Source organism: Mustelus asterias, chromosome 2, assembly GCF_964213995.1.
Source record: "Mustelus asterias chromosome 2, sMusAst1.hap1.1, whole genome shotgun sequence".
In the NCBI taxonomy this organism is placed as follows: domain Eukaryota; kingdom Metazoa; phylum Chordata; class Chondrichthyes; order Carcharhiniformes; family Triakidae; genus Mustelus; species Mustelus asterias.
This window is the reverse complement of record NC_135802.1, coordinates 10,512,028-10,531,544: the sequence shown is the minus strand read 5'-3', so window position 1 is coordinate 10,531,544 and position 19,517 is coordinate 10,512,028. Positions and strand designations below refer to the sequence as shown.

Below are 19,517 nucleotides of genomic sequence, written 5' to 3'. Positions count from 1 at the left end.
CACCACCGACTTTGGTGTCATCAGCAAATTTGCTAATCCACCCAACTATACCCTCATCCAGATCATTAATAAATATTACAAACAGCAGTGGCCCCAAAACAGATCCCTGAGGTACACCACTTGTAACCGCACTCCATGATGAATATTTACTATCAACCACCACCCTCTGTTTCCTATCCGCTAGCCAATTCCTGATCCAATTTCCTAGATCACCCCCAATCCCATACATCTGCATTTTCTGCAGAAGCCTACCATGGTGAACCTTATCAAACGCCTTACTAAAATCCATATATACCACGTCCACTGCCTTGCCCCCATCCACCTCCTTGGTCACTTTCTCAAAAAACTCAATAAGGTTAGTAAGGCACGACCTACCTGCCACAAAACCATGCTGACTATCACCTATCAATTCATTACTCTCCAAATAACTATAAATCCTATCCCTTATAATTTTTTCCAACATCTTGCCGACAACAGAAGTGAGACTCACCGGTCTATAATTCCCGGGGAAGTCTCTGTTCCCCTTCTTAAACAATGGGACAACATTCGCTAACCTCCAATCTTCTGGTACTATACCAGAGGCCAACGACGACCTGAAGATCAGAGCCAGAGGCTCTGCAATCACTTCTCTTGCCTCCCAGAGAATCCTTGGATAAATCCCATCCGGACCAGGGGATTTATCTATTTTCAGACCCTCCAGAATATCCTGCACATCCTCCTTATCAACTGTAATACTGTCTATTCTACTCCCCTGCAACCCAGTGTCCTCCTCAGCTATATTCATGTCCCCTTGCGTGAACACCGAAGAGAAATATTGGTTCAATGCTTCACCAATCTCCTCCGGTTCCACACATAACTTCCCTCTGCCATCTATAACTGGCCCTAAACTTGCCCTAACCAACCTTCTGTTCTTGACATACCTATAGAACGCCTTAGGATTCTCTTTAACCCTATCCGCCAAAGTCTTCTCATGTCCCCTTTTAGCCCTTCTAAGCTCGCTCTTCAACTCCCTCTTAGCCAATCTAAAGCTTTCTAGTGCACTACCCGAGTGCTCACGTCTCATCCGAACATAAGCCTCCTTTTTCTTTTTAACCAACAAAGAAACTTTTTTGGTGCACCAAAAAAGCTCCATCCACCCGAGGAAATAGTCGTTGAACATTCACTCTATCTATCCCCTTCATCATTTTATAAACCTCTATTAAGTCTCCCCTCAGCCTCCTCCACTCCAGAGAGAACAGCCCTAGCTCCCTCAACCTTTCCTCATAAGACCTACCCTCCAAACCAGGCAGCATTCTGGTAAATCTCCTCTGCACTCTTTCCAGCGCTTCCACATCCTTCTTATAGTGAGGTGACCAGAACTGCACACAATATTCCAAATGTGGTCTCACCAAGGTCCTGTACAGTTGCAGCATAACCCCACGGCTCCTAAACTCCAACCCCCTGTTAATAAAAGCCAACATACCATAGACCTTCTTCACAGCTCTATCCACTTGAGTGGCAACCTTTAGAGATCTGTGGATATGGACCCCAAGATCTCTCTGTTCCTCCACAGCCTTCAGAACCCTACCTTTGACCCTGTAATCCACATTTAAATTAGTCCTACCAAAATGAATCACCTCACATTTATCAGGGTTAAACTCCATCTGCCATTTTTCAGCCCAGCTCTGCATCCTATCTATGTCTCTTTGCAGCCTACAACAGCCCTCCACCTCATCCACTACTCCACCAATCTTGGTGTCATCAGCAAATTTACTGATCCACCCTTCAGCCCCCTCCTCTAAGTCATTAATAATTATCATAACCTGCCCATAACCTGCCCATCTAAGTCATTAATCGCTTGATTGGCACCCCAACTACCACTTTAAACATTCACAGCTTCCATCACCGATGTACAGCAGTGTGGACTATATATAAGACACACATCAGCAACTCACCAAGCTTCCTTCAAAAGCACCTTCCGAACGCATGACCTCTACCTCCTAGAAGGACAAGGGAAGAAGATGCATGGGAGCACCTCCACCTGCGAGTTTCTCTGAACCATTGACATGCTCTTTGCACAGCTCTGAAGCTGTCTAGGACCTAGGCTGACAGTCTAGACTGCAGCTCAGTGCTGGGGGAGCGCTGATTGTACTGATGCCATCTTTCTTTAATCTGAGGACTTGCCCAGATGTTTCACTGGGTGTTACAGACTCTTTGGAACAATTCAGAGGACAGCAGGTACCTTTTCCTTTGCCCTGGGATCTTGCTGTGTAAAACACAGCTGCACAATTGGCTACAAAAACAACAGTGTCACAAACACTCAAAGTAATTCCACACTGTGCATACAAGCTGACTTGTTTGAGGAATGTGATAAGGCATTATATAGAAATACCAAAGTTCTCCTTTTTAATCAAATTAAACCCAGTTATAGAGTTGATGGCACCAGGACGCCACCTGTTACTGAGTGGACACAGTTTTTCTCTTTGCGCACTCTCGTGATGTGGCTCCAAGGTCAACATTTGTTTCCCTTCTCTAATTGTCCTGGAACTCTCTATCTCTTTACTAAGCCACCGCAGAGAGTAAAGAGTCCACTATTTTATTGTGATACTTAAGTTATGTCCAGGGATGGTGAGACTGGCAGGGATTTCTTTCTCGATAGTACATTCGTTGGATATTTAGAACAACCCATCAGTTGTGGAGTCACTTTCACTGAGAGCAGCTGACTTTAAAAACTGAATTCATAGAATAGAATCTCTACAGTGCTGAAGGAGGCCATTCAGCCCCTTGAGTCTGCACCGACTCTCCGACAGAGCATCTTGCCAGGTTCACCCCCCCGCTTTTTACCCGTTTCCCTGCGCATATACCCCAGTAATCTCCCTCACCTACACATTTTGGGACATAAAGGGATAATTTAGCATGGCCAATCCACTTAACCTGCCCATCTTTGGGCACTAAGGGGCAAGTTAGCATGGCCAATCCACCTAACCTGCACATCTTGGGACACTAAGGTGCAATTTAGCTTGGCCTATCCACCTAACCTGCACATCTTTGGGCATTAAGAGGCAATTTAGCATGGCCAATCCACCTAACCTGCCCACCTTGGGTTAGTAAGAAATCTCACAACAACCAGGTTAAAGTTCAACAGGTTTATTCGGTATCACAAGCTTTCATAAGAACTAGGAGCAGGAGTAGGCCATCTGGCCCCTCGAGCCTGTTCCGCCATTCAATAAGATCATGACTGATCTTTTCGTGGACTCAGTTCCACTTACCCGCCCGCTCATTATAACCCTTAATTCCTTTACTGTTCAAAAATTTATCCTTGCCTTAAAAACATTCAATGAGGTAGCCTCAACTGCTCCACTGGGCAGGGAATTCCACAGATTCACAACCCTTTGTGTGAAGAAGTTCCTCCTCAACTCAGTCCTAAATCTGCTTCCCCTTATGTTGAGGCCATGCCCCCTAGTTCTAGTTTCACCCACCAGTGGAAACAACTTCCCTGCTTCTATCTTATCTATTCCCTTCATAATCTTATATGTTTCTATAAGATCTCCCCTCATTCTTCTGAATTCCAATGAGTATAACCCCAGTCTACTCAGTCTCTCCTCATAAGCCAACCCTCTCAACTCCGGAATCAACCTAGTGAATCTCCTCTGCACCCCCTCCAGTGCCAGTATAACCTTTCTCAAGTAAGGAGACCAAATCTGTACACAGTACTCCAGGTGTGGCCTCACCAGCACCTTAAACAGCTGCAACATAATCTCGCTGTTTTCAAACTCCATCCCTCTAGCAATGAAGGACAAAATTCCATTTGCCTTCTTAATTACCTGCTGCACCTGCAAACCAACTCCTTGAGATTCCTGCACAAGGACACCCAGGTCCCTCTGCACAGCAGCATGCTGCAATTTTTTACCATTTAAATAATCGTCCATTTTGCTGTTATTCCTACCAAAATGGATGATCTCACATTTACCAACATTGTACTCCATCTGCCAGACCCTCGCCCACTCACTTAGATTATCTATATCCCTTTGCAGACTTTCAGTGTCCTCTGCACACTTTGTTCTTCCACCATCTTAGTGTCATCTGTGAATTTTGAAACACTACACTTGGTCCCCAACTCCAAATCCTCTTTGTAAATCGTAAACAATTGCGGTCTCAACACTGATCCCTGAGGTACACCACTCGTCACTGATCGCCAACCAGAAAAACACCCATTTATCCCCACTCTTTGCTTTCTGTTAGTTAACCAGTCCTCTATCCATGCTAATACATTACCCGTAACACTATGCACCCATAACACTGCACTGTGCATAGGTGAAGCTGATGAAGGAGCAGCGCTCTGAAAGCTCATGATACCAAATAAACCTGTTGGACTTTAACCTGGTGCTGTGAGATTTTTTACTCTGCCCACCCCAGTCCAATGCCAGCATCTCCATATCATCTTGGTACACTGAGGGAGAATTTAGCACGGCCAATGCACCTAACCAGCACGTCTTTCGGACTGTGGGAGAAAACCGGAGCACCCAGAGGAAACCCTCGCAGACACGGGGAGAACGTGCAGACTCCACACAGACAGTGACGCGAGCTGGGAATTGAACCTGGGTCCCTGGCGCTGTGAGGCAGCAGTGCTCACCACTGTGCCACCATGCCACCCAAATTCACGTTCTTAAATGTGATTTGAACGTGGGAATTGAACCCACCCTCCTCTCCGAGTTACCACACCAGTCCCATAACCACAACATTATTATGCCTGTACCTCTCAGTACAGATGACAGCAGCTTGACAGCTCAGCGCGGTGTAAGAGGAGTTCGAGAGTTACCTGGCGGTGAAGTTGATCTGGATTGCGACCCGGCTGACTGATAAGTAGATGGAGCGAGCCTCCAGAACCCCATGCGTGGGACAAATTTGAATCACACCTTCGTCCTCCGGGCTTTCAGCTGGAGCTGTGGAGAGGCGATAGAAGTTCAACATTGACCGAGACTATCCGTTCAACCAAAGAGGGTTCCTCATTCCTTTCGGATGGGAAGAACCCAATAGTGAGGGAGGGTGGGGAAGCACTTTCACTAATGTTGGTCACAGTGTTACCCACAGGGAAGGTGTAGAGCAGAGTTCCTGTCTGTTGCTTGTGGGGAACAGTCTGCTTTGGGCCATGTAAAAGCTCAGTAACTTCATGCTACTTAGAATCATAGAAATTTCTTTAAATGGAAGGAGACCATTGGGCCCAGTTCCCCCTCTGCTGGTTCTCTCAGCAGGTTTCCCGTTTGTATGTGCAAAGCTGCTTTCTGAACAGCTGAGCTCTTGTTTCAAGATAATGGCCCCTTGTTTGCAGCGAGGTCCAGAGGGAAGCGAGTTGTGATGGAGCCGAACTGAGGTCAGCCCAGGGTCTTGCAGGGGCCATGCTGGCAGGCCCCAGTGAGGAGGAGTGGGAGTCTTCAATGGTCAGGATAGAGGGGGAGGGGAAAATGGTGTTGTGGGGGGGGGGGGGATACCTTGAGGGAGAAGCCTCTGATGGGCACTGAGGACCTGAAAAAGGGATACCCTTCCCTTGCAGCTGGCATGTTGGACACAGGCTTCCTCTGCTGTGGGTTAGATCCCAGCGATGGCAGGAGGAGGCCTTTGAGTGGCAACTAATTGGCCATTTATGGAGATCAATTGGCCCATGGGTTGGGTGGGTCAATTGGCCCATGGATGGGCGAGTCAACTGATGCCTCCCTTACTGCTGCTGGTAGAGTAGCAGCAGATGGTGGGCCATGGTAGTAGGCACTGGGAATGCTGCCATTGGCATGGTGCCCAACTTTATGGCACCATTCCCACAATCCTTTCCTCTGAGGTATGCAAGGTTCCCATCATGAGTCCAAATCGCACTGCAGCAACCGTGAAAGTTAAGAATTTAATTATTTCAATTTTTAATAAATCTGGAGTAAAAAGCAATAATGGCGACCAAGAAATTACAGGTTATGGTAAAAACCCACCTGATTCACTAATGATCATTATGGAAGGGAATCTGCCATCTTTACCCGCTCTGGCCTACATGTGACTCCAGACCCACAGGTTGACTCTTAACTCTCTAAAAGGGAGCCACAAGCCCCATTCAGTTGTGTTCAAGAGGGCGATTCCCCACCACTTTGTTAAAGACAATCAATGTTGGTTTTGCAAGAGACATCCGTATCCAAAAAAAAGAGGTTCAGATTAAACATCTATAAGGAGAGTCACTGACATCAAAGTGGAAAATGCTGGAGAAACTCAGCAGGTCTGGCAGCATCCGTGGAGAGAGAAACAGAGTTGTATGGCTGGATTTTCCCGCCGCGCTTGCCCCAAGACTGGAAAGTCCCACCCAAGGTCAACGGACCTTGGCATGATCCTGTCCCGCTTGCTACGATTCCCATGGTGAGCGGGACAGGAAAATTCCACCCAACGTTCGGAGTCCTCTTTAGAGGAGAGACCTTCCATTGCTTCTGGTAAGTGAAGGAAATAACAAAACCCAGAATATGAACTGATCATGTGGACCATTAGGCCTCAACCACCTAGAGTCTGTGTGCATATCATAGATTTCTCTCCTACTAAACCCTTGGGTCTAATCCAACTGACAAAACTCTACATTTGTCAAGGGGCCAAAGTTTGAAATTACGACGTTCGCTATGAGTCAATGATATACAATATCAAGGTTATAGCCCCACAATATGACGGAGGCTGGGATAACACACAATGCAAAGCACCGTGCCTGGCCCATACAGTTGTAAAGTACATTGTAAAACGCATGGCTATCCTTGACTCAGCGAGTAAGGGATTTCAAGCCTCACCGATGACTGCAGTCCAGTAGCTCTTTGATCCCGTCCTGTTTAGGAGGAAGATCTCTGTTCTCCTGGTTTGTCCAACTAGGCAGGTGTTGAAGTTGACGTTATTGGTGGAGAGCTCAAAGGACGGCAGAGCGAAGGTAGCATGGAGAGGGATGAGCTGTAAGGAGGAATCAAGGTTTTCAATCACAATCTCCTTAATATTCCCTCAAAATAGATTGCAATATTTCAAATAACAAAGGAAAAAAAGTGGCAAAGCTACTTTTCCCCGCCCCAATCCAGTCAGGGATCTGAGGAGTTGGTAAGAAAGTTGGTTTTCAAAGGAGAGGCGTTTGATGGGATATAAATTGAACTCCTCAATATTCACTCCAGATGAATTGATCTAAATGGAAAAGGATTAAGATACCAAGGGCATGGCAAAATGGAAATTAAATAGACAATTCAGTTGCAATACTACATTGAAAAGCAAGTGAAGAGGACACTCAGTAGAGCGCTTACCTTCACTATGCTGTATTAACTCAATGTTATTATAATTACTCAGCTCTTCCTCGAGTCTTTCCCCTTTTCACCGCTCTGGAACTTCACTAAGCTGAAAAGAAAATCTTTTTATTAAGATCTTCGGGTGTCTGGATGTTTCTGGATGTGTTCTGGATGTGTCTGGACGGCCTCAACCGGGATCTTGGGTTCATGTCACACTATCTGTAACCCCCACAACCTGCCTGGACTTGCAAAATCTCACTGTCCTGTCTGGAGAAATACACATCACTTTAATCTGTGCTTAACCCTCTCTCCACTCACATTGTCTGTACCTTTAAGACTTGATTAGCTGTAAAGACTCACATTCCAATCATTATTCATGTAAATTGAGTTTGTGTCTTTGTGCCCTGTTTGTAATCAGAACTCGCACCCACCTGACGAAGGAACAGCCTGTTCCGAAAGCTAGTGGCTTTTGCTATCAAATAAACCTGTTGGACTTTAACCTGGTGTTGTGAGACTTCTTACTGTGTTTCTATCAAACCAGACACCACAGAGACATTTCATCTGTTGAGGTGTGTGTGTGTCTGTGTGTCTGTGTGTGTCTTTTCATTTTGGCATGTTGACAAAGCTGCATCCATTGCCATCGTTGCTCAATGCTTGGCACACTACTAAAGAGTGATAAATGTTGGGGGAGGTGGTAATTATTACAGTAAAGGAGCTACTTCAGGAGTCCTTCTCCCCATTTCCCTGGCCACTATCTCAGGCTGATCCAAACTGTTGGCAGTCTTCGCACAGGGTCAGTCGTGACACAAATGTCCATGAGCTCCCTCCAGTAGGGACGGGTGCCCAGAGTGGAGTTATTCAGAGAAGAGGGCTTAGCAGTTAGCCCCAGGGATACTGCAGAAGTGAAGCTGGGGCTTGTCTCTGTATTTCAGAGGGTTAGTGGAAGGGAGTGAGACCCGATAGCATTTGGTGTGGCCCAGCCAGATCGGGTGACGATTGGTTAAGCCAATTGTGTTGGAGATACGCTCACGTCTACAGCGCTTGGGACTGATTAAGCAAAGACGGGAAAAGACAGGATGAGGTCTTGCATGGAGCACAGTATCTCCATTTTGAAGACCTTATCCCCTGCAAAAATCTGGACAAACATATTGACAGCTCTGGAGGTGCTATGATGATGAAGCTCCAGACCTAATCCCAGGCAACTAGGTGTTTTAAAGTGCAGTTGTAAAGGCCCTGGAACAGTACTTTACTGCTGCAAACACAAAAGAATTGGGGTTGAAAGGATGGCACCATGCAAGTGAGTAGAGATAGCCTTGTCAATGGAAATTGCCTTGTCAGTGATTGAGACTGCGAGTAGTGAAGCCATAAGACCTTAAGAAATAGGAACAAGAGTAGGCCATTCAGCCCCTCGAACCGGCTCCGCCATTTAATAAGCTCTTGGCTGATCTAACACTCACTCAGTCCAATTTCCTGCTTTACCTCAGTAACTGTTAATTCCCCGACTGATTAAAAACCTAACCATCTCAGCCTTGGAAATATTCGGGGACCTGATCTCCACAGCTTCCTGGGGTAAAGAATTCCAAAGATTCACCACTTTTTGAGAGAAGAAATTCTTCCTCAAATCTCTTAAATGAGCGGCCCCTTATTCTGAGACCCTGCCCTCTGGTCCCACACTCTCCCCTGAGTGGAAATGTCCTCCCAACATTTACCCTGCCTAACCCCCGAAAAATCTCAAAAATTACACCATGGTGCAAAACCCACTATGGAAAAGCAGCACAATTCCGCTTTTATTTTTAGAGACTCTAACGAGAGGATAGAAAACGTGACGCAAAGGCTTTGAAAAGGCTCTGTGCGGGAATGCCCCTGACCTTACCTGTGTGGTCTTGTTGTTGTACTCAATCACAAGGTCCTGGTTATACTCCATTTTCTCTTGTCTCTTCAGAGACCAACCCTCCTGGGGCTTCAACAACTCCAAGGAAGTGCAAAATGCAATGGTGACCTGCAAAGACAGGCCTGGAAACATCAGCCACATACAGTACCGAGCACCTGGTAACGCATCAGTGCGCTGCAGTGATACTCGCACACAAAATGCAAAGTGCATAGCAATTCACATGTAAGGGAATAAAGAATAGGCACCCCAGGAAGCTCAAAATGCTTTACTGGAAGAACCTAGGAGGACAAAGTTTCAATTGATGTTCTGCCCGCTATACTAAGATGGACTTTTGGATGTCAATTGTATACTGAACAATGTCTTTACTTCCTCACAGTGTGCAATATTTCCCATTCTGTGGTGTAAAGAATCAGCGCTGGAGTGTGGCGACTCAGGGATTTTCACAGTAACTTCATTGCAGTGTTAACGTAAGCCTACTTGTGACACTGATAAACAAACTTTAAAACTTTACGCTGCTTCACTAGCTCTATGCACTGTTCAACCTGTAAATAAATATTACATTTAGAACATAGAACATAGAACAGTACAGCACAGAACAGGCCCTTCGGCCCACGATGTTGTGCCGAGCTTTGTCTGAAACCCAGATCAAGCTATTTCCTCCCTATCATCCCGAAGTACTCCATGTGCCTATCCAATAGCTTCTTAAATGTTCCTAAAGTTTCTGACTCCACTATCCCAGCAGGCAGTCCATTCCACACCCCAACCACTCTCTGCGTAAAGAACCTACCTCAGACATCCTTCCTATATCTCCCACCATGAACCCTATAGTTATGCCCCCTAGTTACCGCTCCATTCACCCGAGGAAATAGTCTTTGAACGTTCACTCTATCTAGCCCCCTCATCATCTTATAAACCTCTATCAAGTCTCCTCTCAACCTCCTCCGCTCCAATTTCCCTCAACCTTTCCTCATAAGACCTACCCTCCAAACCAGGCAGCATCCTGGTAAATTTATCGCATTATATTTTCAAAGGAGGCCAGGAGAATGTGGTGGGCTAGTACGTTAAATGCTGTAAGGAAGGGTAAGTATTTACCCCGGGTGTACGAATTCACACACACACAACACAAATTCTGGTATGTAGTTGTCACTGCATTTGGTGACCGTGGCTGGGAGTTACACCTATTCCTTTGTCATAATTGTGACAGAAGCTCCTTTGAACGCGTGAACAGGGTTTCTGCGACATTTCTGGTACAGTTACGACAGCAGAGTGGAAGCGAACTCCTTGAATAAAATTCTGCTATGACTTTAACGCAGAGATAATGGGGGGGAGGAAATCCCAACCATATCAGACTCCAGGGAGGGGGCGATTCTCCCAACATTCGCGGGAAAACTGGTGTAGATCACGATTGTTTTTTCAGTGGGAGTTCAGACTCGAATCTCCCACACTCTGTGCAATGCAGAGGTCACAATCGGGAATATCATTAAACGTTTGGGAGGCGGACCTATTCACGATGGAGTCTGACAGTTCCGGGCCTCTGTGCATGTGCGAATCCCGTGAATTGGCACATACGTGATTCTCCCCGCCTGACGTGCTAAACAATTAGTGCGTCGGATGGGAGTAGCGCCCCCCAGATCCTCGTTTCGAGAGAAGGATATACTTAACTCCCATTCCTCCATATCCTCTCCGACACTTACGTGCATGTGCTGTTGTGGGTGTAGCACCAACATCTTCGTATTCTCCTCCCGGTCACTGTTTGAAGATTTAAGGCTGTCTTTGGGGTCCACATTCAAAATACAGAATGGTTTATGAAGCAAAAACTGAAAGTAGAGAGGGGTCTCAGTGAAGTTCTTCAGCCTCAAGCCATGTGTTGTCAGGATTTCCCTTTGGATCTGAGTGGAGGTAAGAATGGGAAAAGAAAAGCTTTATGTAGCCAAGCCATCCAGAGGTTAAAGATAAGTATTAAATTGATATTTAAAAAACCATATTATTCTGCAAAGGTAAGGCAGTGGCTTAGTGGTATTGTCACTGGACGAGTAATCCAGAGACCCAGGGTAATGCTCTGGTGACCCAGGTTCGAATCCCACCAATTTGAATTGGAAATCAATGAAAAAAGTCTGGATTTAAAAGTCGAACGGTGACCATGAAACGATTGTCCCTTGTTGTATAACCCATCTGGTTCACTAATGCCCTTTAGGGAAGGGAATCTGCCGTCCTTCCTTGACTACATGTGACTCAGTTCCACAGCAATGTGGTTGGCTCTTAAACGTCCCCTCAAGGGCAATTAGGGATGGGCAATAAATGCTGGCCCAGCCAGCGATGCCCACAGAGAAGATTGGACAGAATATAAAGAACAGCAAAGATGAGTAAGCTTGCTCGAAATGTAGTACAGGTAGTAAATGGGTGGGATTTTCCAGCTGCGCTCACCCCAAAACTGGAGAATCCTGCCCGGGGTCAGTGGACCTTTGCATGTTCTACCCCCCGCCCACCACGATACCCATGGTGGGTGGGACGGGAGAATTCCCCCCAGAAGTTTTCACGTGTTTAATAAGGAAATAGGTTAAAAAGTAAGTGTTCATAATATAGAGTTCTACAGTGCAGAAGGAGGCCATTTGGCCCATCGAGCCTGCACTGACAACAATCCCACCCAGGCCCTATCCCCATAACCCCACATATTTACAATCCTAATCCCCCTGACACTAAGGGGCAGTTTAGCATGGCCAATCCACCTAACCTGCACATAGAACATTACAGCACAGAAACAGGCTTTGTGGCCCTTCTTGGCTGTGCCGAACCATTTTTCTGCCTAGTCCCACTGACCTGCACCTGGACCATATCCCTCCACACCCCTCTCATCCATGAACCCGTCCAAGTTTTTCTTAAATGTTAAAAGTGAACCCGCATTCACATCTTTGGACTGTGGGAGGGAACCGGAGCACCCGGAGGAAACCCACGCAAACACGGGGAGAATGTGCAAACTCCACACAGACAGTGACCCGAGGCTGGAATTGAACCCAGGTCCCTGGCACTGTGAGGCTGCAGTGCTAACCACTGTGCCACCGCGCCGTGTTGGTTCTTTAGAGAGTGAGAATGGGGAATTAATAATGGAAAATTATTACACCTCCTGCGTAGCACAGCCATTCAGAATAAATATGGATGGTGGCAGCCTCGGCTTGTCACCTCCACATCATTGGGGCCCACAACATCAGAGCTGCAGCCTCAGATTGGATCGGGATATTCAACTAAAGGAATTATGCAGAAGGAGCAAATGTCGAGGAGTGAGGTGTTGAAGGAGGTTATAATTGTGTTTTGAGATTTTGAATCTTGAGAGGCTGGTAAAGCGAGAGGGATGGATGGAGTTCATAACGGGAAAAACATGGACACTGGTATGCTAGAAGCTGAGCTATGGGAGGAGGTGACTAAAGTATGCTCCAGAGATGGACAGTCTGCTGGGTTAACTGGATAAAGCTGAGGGAAAAGTTCAGCCAAGGTTCTTCTTCTGGGAAGTGCAGGAGTCAGGATCATCTTGGCTGGTTGGCTTGGTTAAAACGGCCAATCAGTCTGGCGCCACAGAGTTTTACACGAGGCATGAGTCACAGAAAAACACTTGGCGAAGATCGTAGAGACCTTCTCCAATCATCACTCATCCCAGCAAGCAATCAGGGGATTCGATAGGAAGGGTACCAGAAGAGACTCACCCAGAGATCTGATCCATGTTGGATTACTCACCTCGCCTTCCAGTCCATCTGGGATCAGGTCACTTGCAGCTGCATAAAACGAAAGGTCTTCATCGTCATCATCCATCTCCACACTTAACCTGGACACAGAAAGCTTGTGAGTACAAGGGCCAATCCTATTATTTTCTGCAGCCCTTTAATCCCCTTCTCTGGGGCCCTTGTGTTCTGAGCTCCCTTCAAACATTGAACATCCCTCATATCCGCGTAGCCACTCCTAGTTTCAGTATTCCTTACCTTTGGTTTGATTTATTATTGTCACATGTATTAACATACAGTGAAAAGTATTGTTTCTTGCGCACTGTACAGACAAAGCATACTGTTCATAGAGAAGGAAATGAGAGTGCAGAATGTAGTGTTACAGTCATAGCTAGGGTGTAGAGAAAGATCAACTTAATGCAAGGTAGGTCCATTCAAAAGTCTGACAGCAGCAGGGAAGAAGCTGTTCTTGAGTTTGGTTGGTACGTGACCTCAAACTTTTGTATCTTTTTCCTGACGGAAGAAGGTGGAAGAGAGAATGTCCGGGGTGAGTGGGGTCCTTAATTATGCTGGCTGCTTTGCCGAGGCAGCGGGAAGTGTAGACAGAGTCAATGGATGGGAGGCTGGTTTGCGTGATGGATTGGGCTACATTCACGACCTTTTGTAGTTCCTTGCGGTCTTGAGCAGAGCAGGAGCCATACCAAGCTGTGATACAACCAGAAAGAATGCTTTCTATGGTGCAAAAAATTGGTGAGAGTCGTAGCCAAATTTCCTCCTGTGTGCCACTTGTGTTCTGTGCACCCATCCCCTTGTAATGTGTGTGTATTTTACATTCTACAACTTAAAGGGCACGCCACACACACCAAGCTTCCGATTGAAGATGCACCATTGAGTGTCAGACAGGGGCATTACTGGAAGTGAAGAGATAACAAAAAGGTCTCAACCCTACAGTTGGAGTGTTATTGAATGTGATTCTCTGTTGATGGGCTCCAGAGTTAGGGTTACAGTCAATTGAGTCAATTTGAGATGTTACCCTCAAGGACTCAGTGGTAAAGACACCAGGTGACACTGAGCCATATAGAGCATGGAGATACAAGGTCTGGGCTACCTTTATTGATCCCAGCAAGACATGAAAGGTATTTATTTTTGTATAACGTTGTGTTGTGGTTATAATTAATTTCAGTGTCCTAGGTTGGGAAGGGGAAAGGTTGGCCAAGATACCATTCCTGATCACTAACCAGGAACCTTGACTAGAGATTGAACATCAGGTGGGGAGAGGGTGCTGCTGTGATATCCCCCTGCCTTTAGCGCTCAGACATAAAGAATGGTCACCTCAGCATGGTTATACAGGAAGCTCCTACTAACTGAGGAAATAACCAGGCTAGGAGAGGAAATGGGAGATACATAGGGTGGGCTGAGGAGAAGGGAGACAGGCAAAGCTTATCCTCAGGCTCTTCACATAGGCCTCCTGAGAAGCAGATTTGGCATTCTGCCCTCTCGCCCACAGATGCTGAAAAGTTGAGGAAGACTCAATAAGCAATAGTGAAGAAGAAAGTTGGGAAAAGCCAGGTTGTTAGTACTCACAAAGCGGGCTTTACAACTGCCCTGAAGTCGAGACGCAAAGGTTCTGTGTCATATCCTCGAACACGAGAAACCTTTCCAGGTACTCCACATGCCGTCTGGGGAAAGTGCACAAGAAATATGGTAAAGTTACTTAACTGACCGAAAATGACAATCATATTTGGCGCTTTTACACTTGGGGCGATTTACTAAACTGGTCGGAGATACGTGGCACTGAGCAACAAAAGGAGATTTTAGGACAAGCGGAAGAAGAGGTAAGTTTCAAGGGGTGTAGAACAGAATTCCTACTGAGCAGAAGAGGCCAATCAGCCCATCGAGCCTGCACTGACTCTCTGACAGAGTATCTTACCCAGGCCCTCCGCCCCATTCCCGTAACACCACGCATTTACCATGGCTAATCCCCCTAACTTACACATTCTTAGACACGAAGGGGCAATTTATCATGGCCAATGCACCCTAACCAGCACATCTTTGGACTGTGGGAGGAAACCGGAGCACCCAGAGGAAACCCACGCAGACACGGGGAGAACGTGCAGACTCCGCACAGACAGTGACCCAAGGCTGGAATCCAACCTGGGTCCCTGGTGCTGTGCCACCGTGCCTAAAGGAAGAGAGAATGTTGAATTGGTTTAGGAGGAATTTGCAAGGCTAATGTCTGAAGCTGTTGAAGGCATGGCTGCCAATGATGCAGCTGTTAAAAGAAGGGTAGTATTGGATGAACGCAGCTACTTTGGAAGATTGCAAAGATAGGGAAGGGCAAGGTCAGGTGTGCATATAAGTAGTTGAATCTGAAGGTAACAAAGGTATGGATGAGGGTTTTGTTCAACCGTCCATTCCACACATGTGCTAACCTGGAGCGAGTCTTTAGCTTAGGGATAGTATTGGTACCTCTGAGCCAGAACGTGCAGCACCAGAACCTTTGTCCAGGCAGTCTAGGGAAGTGAGGAGCACAGTTTTGGCTCTGAAGTCTAGGTTAGTAGCCAACAAGATTTGTCAGGCAGCATGGTCAGTGGAGGCTTGGAGGGCTGAAGGGCCTGTTCCTGTGCTGTAATTTTCTTTATTCTTTGATACTTGCATCTGGCAGAAGTGGGTTGCAGCACCACACCCCCAACCCCAGCCACGCAACATCCAACCTCATCATGTCTGCCAGTATGCAACTGATCCTTATTCTAGGGTAGCTCCACATCTGGTTTTGTACTGGACAGTGCGGCTTTTAACTGGTCTGGCCACAGTCCAGTACTGGATGTCTCCACATCCAATTCTTTGACCCTTAGTCCGCTTACCTCCGTAGAGCACTGGCAGAGGCGTGTGCTTGATCCCACACCGTCTGCAGCACCCTCGAAGTGATGGAGAGCGCAAAAAAATAGATTTGCACTTAAACTTTATTCCTCTGCCCCAGTGTTTGCCCAACAGCACGGAATCCACAAACATAATGATGTCACTCCTACGCATTGTGGCAGTGTCTGGTTGGGTGATCTCCATCCCTGATCACCCTAACTGACTGGCTGGTGTGAGGATTACCGCCATGGAAGGAATTGCACCTGTCAGACTGTTAATCAGCCTGTGAATCCCTTGCTCGATTTAACATTATCCAGGAGAAGAGCGACCTGCTAATCGATGGGAAGAAATGTTTTTCTAGTCTTTTATACTGTCTCATAGAATCATAGAAACCCTACAGCGCAGAAAGAGGCCATTGGGCCCATCGAGTCTGCACCGACCACAATCCCACCCAGGCCCTACCCCCATATCCCTACATATTTACCCACTAATCCCTCTAACCTACGCATCTCAGGATACTAAGGGGCAATTTTAGCATGGCCAATCAACCTAACCCGCACATCTTTAGACTGTGGGAGGAAACCGGAGCACCCGGAGGAAACACACGCAGACACAAGGAGAATGTGCAAATTCTGCACAGACAGTGTGCCAAGCCGGGAATCGAACCCAGGTCCCTGGAGCTGTGAAGTAGCAGTGCTAACCACTGTGCTACCATGTTGCCCTGTGTCTCAAGTCTGAATTTTATATAAAAACAGAAAATGTTGGAACCACTCAGCAGTTTAAGTTCATTTATTAGTGTCACAAGTAGACTTACTTTAACACTGCAATGAAGTTACTGTGAAAATCCCCATGTCACCACACTCTGGCACCTGGCTTGCCTGCAGAAGGCAGAGAGTGGCTGTGGAGGGGTCTTTCTCTGCGTGGAGGTCAGTGACCAGTGGAGTGCCCCAGGGATCTGTTCTGGGACCCTTGCTGTTTGTCATTTTCATAAATGACCTGGATGAGGAAGTGGAGGGATGGGTTGGTAAGTTTGCTGACGACACCAAGGTAGGTGGTGTTGTGGATAGTTTGGAGGGATGTCAGAAGTTGCAGCGAGACATAGATAGAATGCAAGACTGGGCGGAGAAGTGGCAGATGGACTTCAACCCGGATAAGTGTGTGGTGATCCATTTTGGCAGATCCAATGGGATGAAGCAGCAGTATAATATGAAGGGTACCATTCTTAGCAGTGTAGAGGATCAGAAGGACCTTGGGGTCCGGGTCCATAGGACTCTTAAATCGGCCTCGCAGGTGGAGGATGCGGTCAAGAAGGCGTACGGCGTACTGGCCTTCATTAATCGAGGGATTGAGTTTAGGAGTCGGGAGATAATGCTGCAGCTTTATAGGACCCTGGTTAGACCCCACTTGGAGTACTGCGCGCAGTTCTGGTCACCTCATTACAGGAAAGATGTTGAAGCCATTGAAAGGGTGCAGAGGAGATTTACAAGGATGTTGCCTGGATTGGGGGGCATGCCTTATGAGGATAGGTTGAGGGAGCTTGGTCTCTTCTCCCTGGAGAGACGAAGGATGAGAGGTGACCTGATAGAGGTTTACAAGATGTTGAGAGGTCTGGATAGGGTAGACTCTCAGAGGCTATTTCCAAGGGCTGAAATGGTTGCTACGAGAGGACACAGGTTTAAGGTGCTGGGGGGTAGGTACAGAGGAGATGTCAGGGGTAAGTTTTTCACTCAGAGGGTGGTGGGTGAGTGGAATCGGCTGACGTCGGTGGTGGTGGAGGCAAACTCGTTGGGGTCTTTTAAGAGACTTCTGGATGAGTACATGGGATTTAATGGGATTGAGGGCTATAGATAGGCCTAGAGGTGGGGATGTGATCGGCGCAACTTGTGGGCCGAAGGGCCTGTTTGTGCTGTGGCTTTCTATGTTCTATGTTCTATGTACACTGAGGGAGAATTTAGCATGATCAATGCACTTAACCAGCACATCTTTCGGACCGTGGGTGGAAACCGGAGCACCCGGAGGAAACCCACGCAGGCGTGGGGAGAACGTGCAGACTCCGCACAGACGGTGACCCAAGCCGGGAATCGAACCTGGGTCCCTGGCACTCTGAGGCAGCAGTGCTAACCACTGTGCTGCCGTGCCATCAGGTGGTATTTGTAGAGATAGGAACAAAGGTAAGGTTTCAGGTTGATGACCTTTCATCAGAACTGGGAACAGTTACAAATGTACATGTTTTAAGCAAGTAAAAGAGGGAGGATCAGGGGGAAAGAATAACCTGGAAAATGTGTGATAGGGTGGAAGACAAGAGAGATGAAATAACAAAAGGGTTGGCTTATCAAAGGGAGCGGGAATGGCACTATATAAACAAAGGATGTGTCTAGAGGAGGTGTGAACGGTAGAGAAATGAACAGCTGTTTCCCAAACACAAAGAAAAAAATCATGATATAAAATCAACACCTGCAAAAAAAAGGGACACAAAAAACCCCCCGGAAGACTGCAAAATACTCAATCGAAAGATGTTGTGGAGATGCCGGCGTTGGACTGGACTGTACGAAGTCTCACAACACCAGGTTAAAGTCCAACAGGTTTATTTGGGATCACGAGCTTTCGGAGCACTGCTCCTTCCTCGGGTGAGTGAATCGAAAGATGAGGGGTGAGATTCTCCGGCTTCCCAGCCGCGTCTTTCCTGCTGGCGGGAGGTGGCGTGTTGTTTGCCAGCAGCGGGATTCTCTGGTCCCGCCGCTGTCAATGGGAATTCCCTTTGATGTCACCCCACGCCGGGGGGAAACCTGCAAGGGGGGTCGGAGGGAGGGGGCTGCCGGCAGGACTGGAGAATCTCGCCGGCATGAACGGCCAGAGAATTCCAGCCTAGGTATTGATTATGCGGCCTACATTGAACGTTAACCGAAGACTGCAAAGATCCAAATGAGAACAATGTGGAGAATTAAAATGACAGTGTCTGTAATAGGTTGGAAGAGAGGAGAGATTAACTGGCATCAGGGTTGGTGAAACGGGAGTGGGAATGGGACAAGTAAGGAAGGGATGTGAGGTAATGCATTTTGGAAGGTCTAATACAGATAGGCAGTAAATGGCAGAACCCTTAAGAGTATTGATAGGCAGAGGGATCTGGGTGTGCAGGTACACTGGTCACTGAAAGTGGCAACGCAGGTGGAGAAGGTAGTCAAGAAGGCAGACGGCATGCTTGCCTTCATCGGCCGGGGCAAGTCATGTTGCAGCTTTATAGAACCTTAGTTAGGCCGAACTTGGAATATAGTGTTCAATTCTGGTTGCCACACTACCAGAAGGATGTGGAGGCTTTGGAGAGGGTACAGAACAGATTTACCAGGATGTTGCCTGGTATGGAGGGCATTTGCTATGAGGAGAGGTTGGAAAAACTTGGTTTGTTCTCACTGGAACGACGGAGGTTGAGGGGGGACCTGATAGAAGTCTACAAGATTATGAGGGGCCTGGACAGAGTGGGTAGTCAGAAGCTTTTTCCCAGGGTGGAAGAGTCAATTACTAAGGGGCACAGGTTTAAGGTGCGAGGGGCAAGGTTTAAAGGAGATGTTCGAGGCAAGTTTTTTACACAGAGGGTGGTGGGTGCCTGGAACTCGCTGCCGGGGGTGGTAGTGGAAGTGGATACGGTAGTGAGTTTTAAAGGGCATCTGAACAAATACATGCATGGGATGGGAATAGAGGAATATGGTCCCCGGAAGGGTAGGGGGTTTTAGTTCAGTCAGGCAGCATGGTTGGTGCAGGCTTGGAGGGCCGAAGGGCCTGTTCCTGTGCTGTAATTTTCTTTGTCCT

At 47.2% G+C, this 19,517-nt stretch overlaps 1 protein-coding gene across 1 annotated transcript in view; it reads right to left on the bottom strand.

The window, feature by feature from the left end:
- Positions 1-19,517, bottom strand: part of dlec1 (DLEC1 cilia and flagella associated protein) — a 160,522-nt gene that overhangs the window by 1,772 nt on the left and 139,233 nt on the right. The window contains exons 35-40 of the mRNA XM_078231113.1: positions 14,439-14,533; positions 12,871-12,958; positions 10,839-11,033; positions 9,127-9,252; positions 6,780-6,933; positions 4,799-4,922 (exon numbers count right to left, since the gene is read on the bottom strand). Coding sequence (XP_078087239.1) covers positions 4,799-4,922; positions 6,780-6,933; positions 9,127-9,252; positions 10,839-11,033; positions 12,871-12,958; positions 14,439-14,533 — 782 coding nt within the window. The remainder of the gene's footprint in view (positions 1-4,798; positions 4,923-6,779; positions 6,934-9,126; positions 9,253-10,838; positions 11,034-12,870; positions 12,959-14,438; positions 14,534-19,517) is intronic.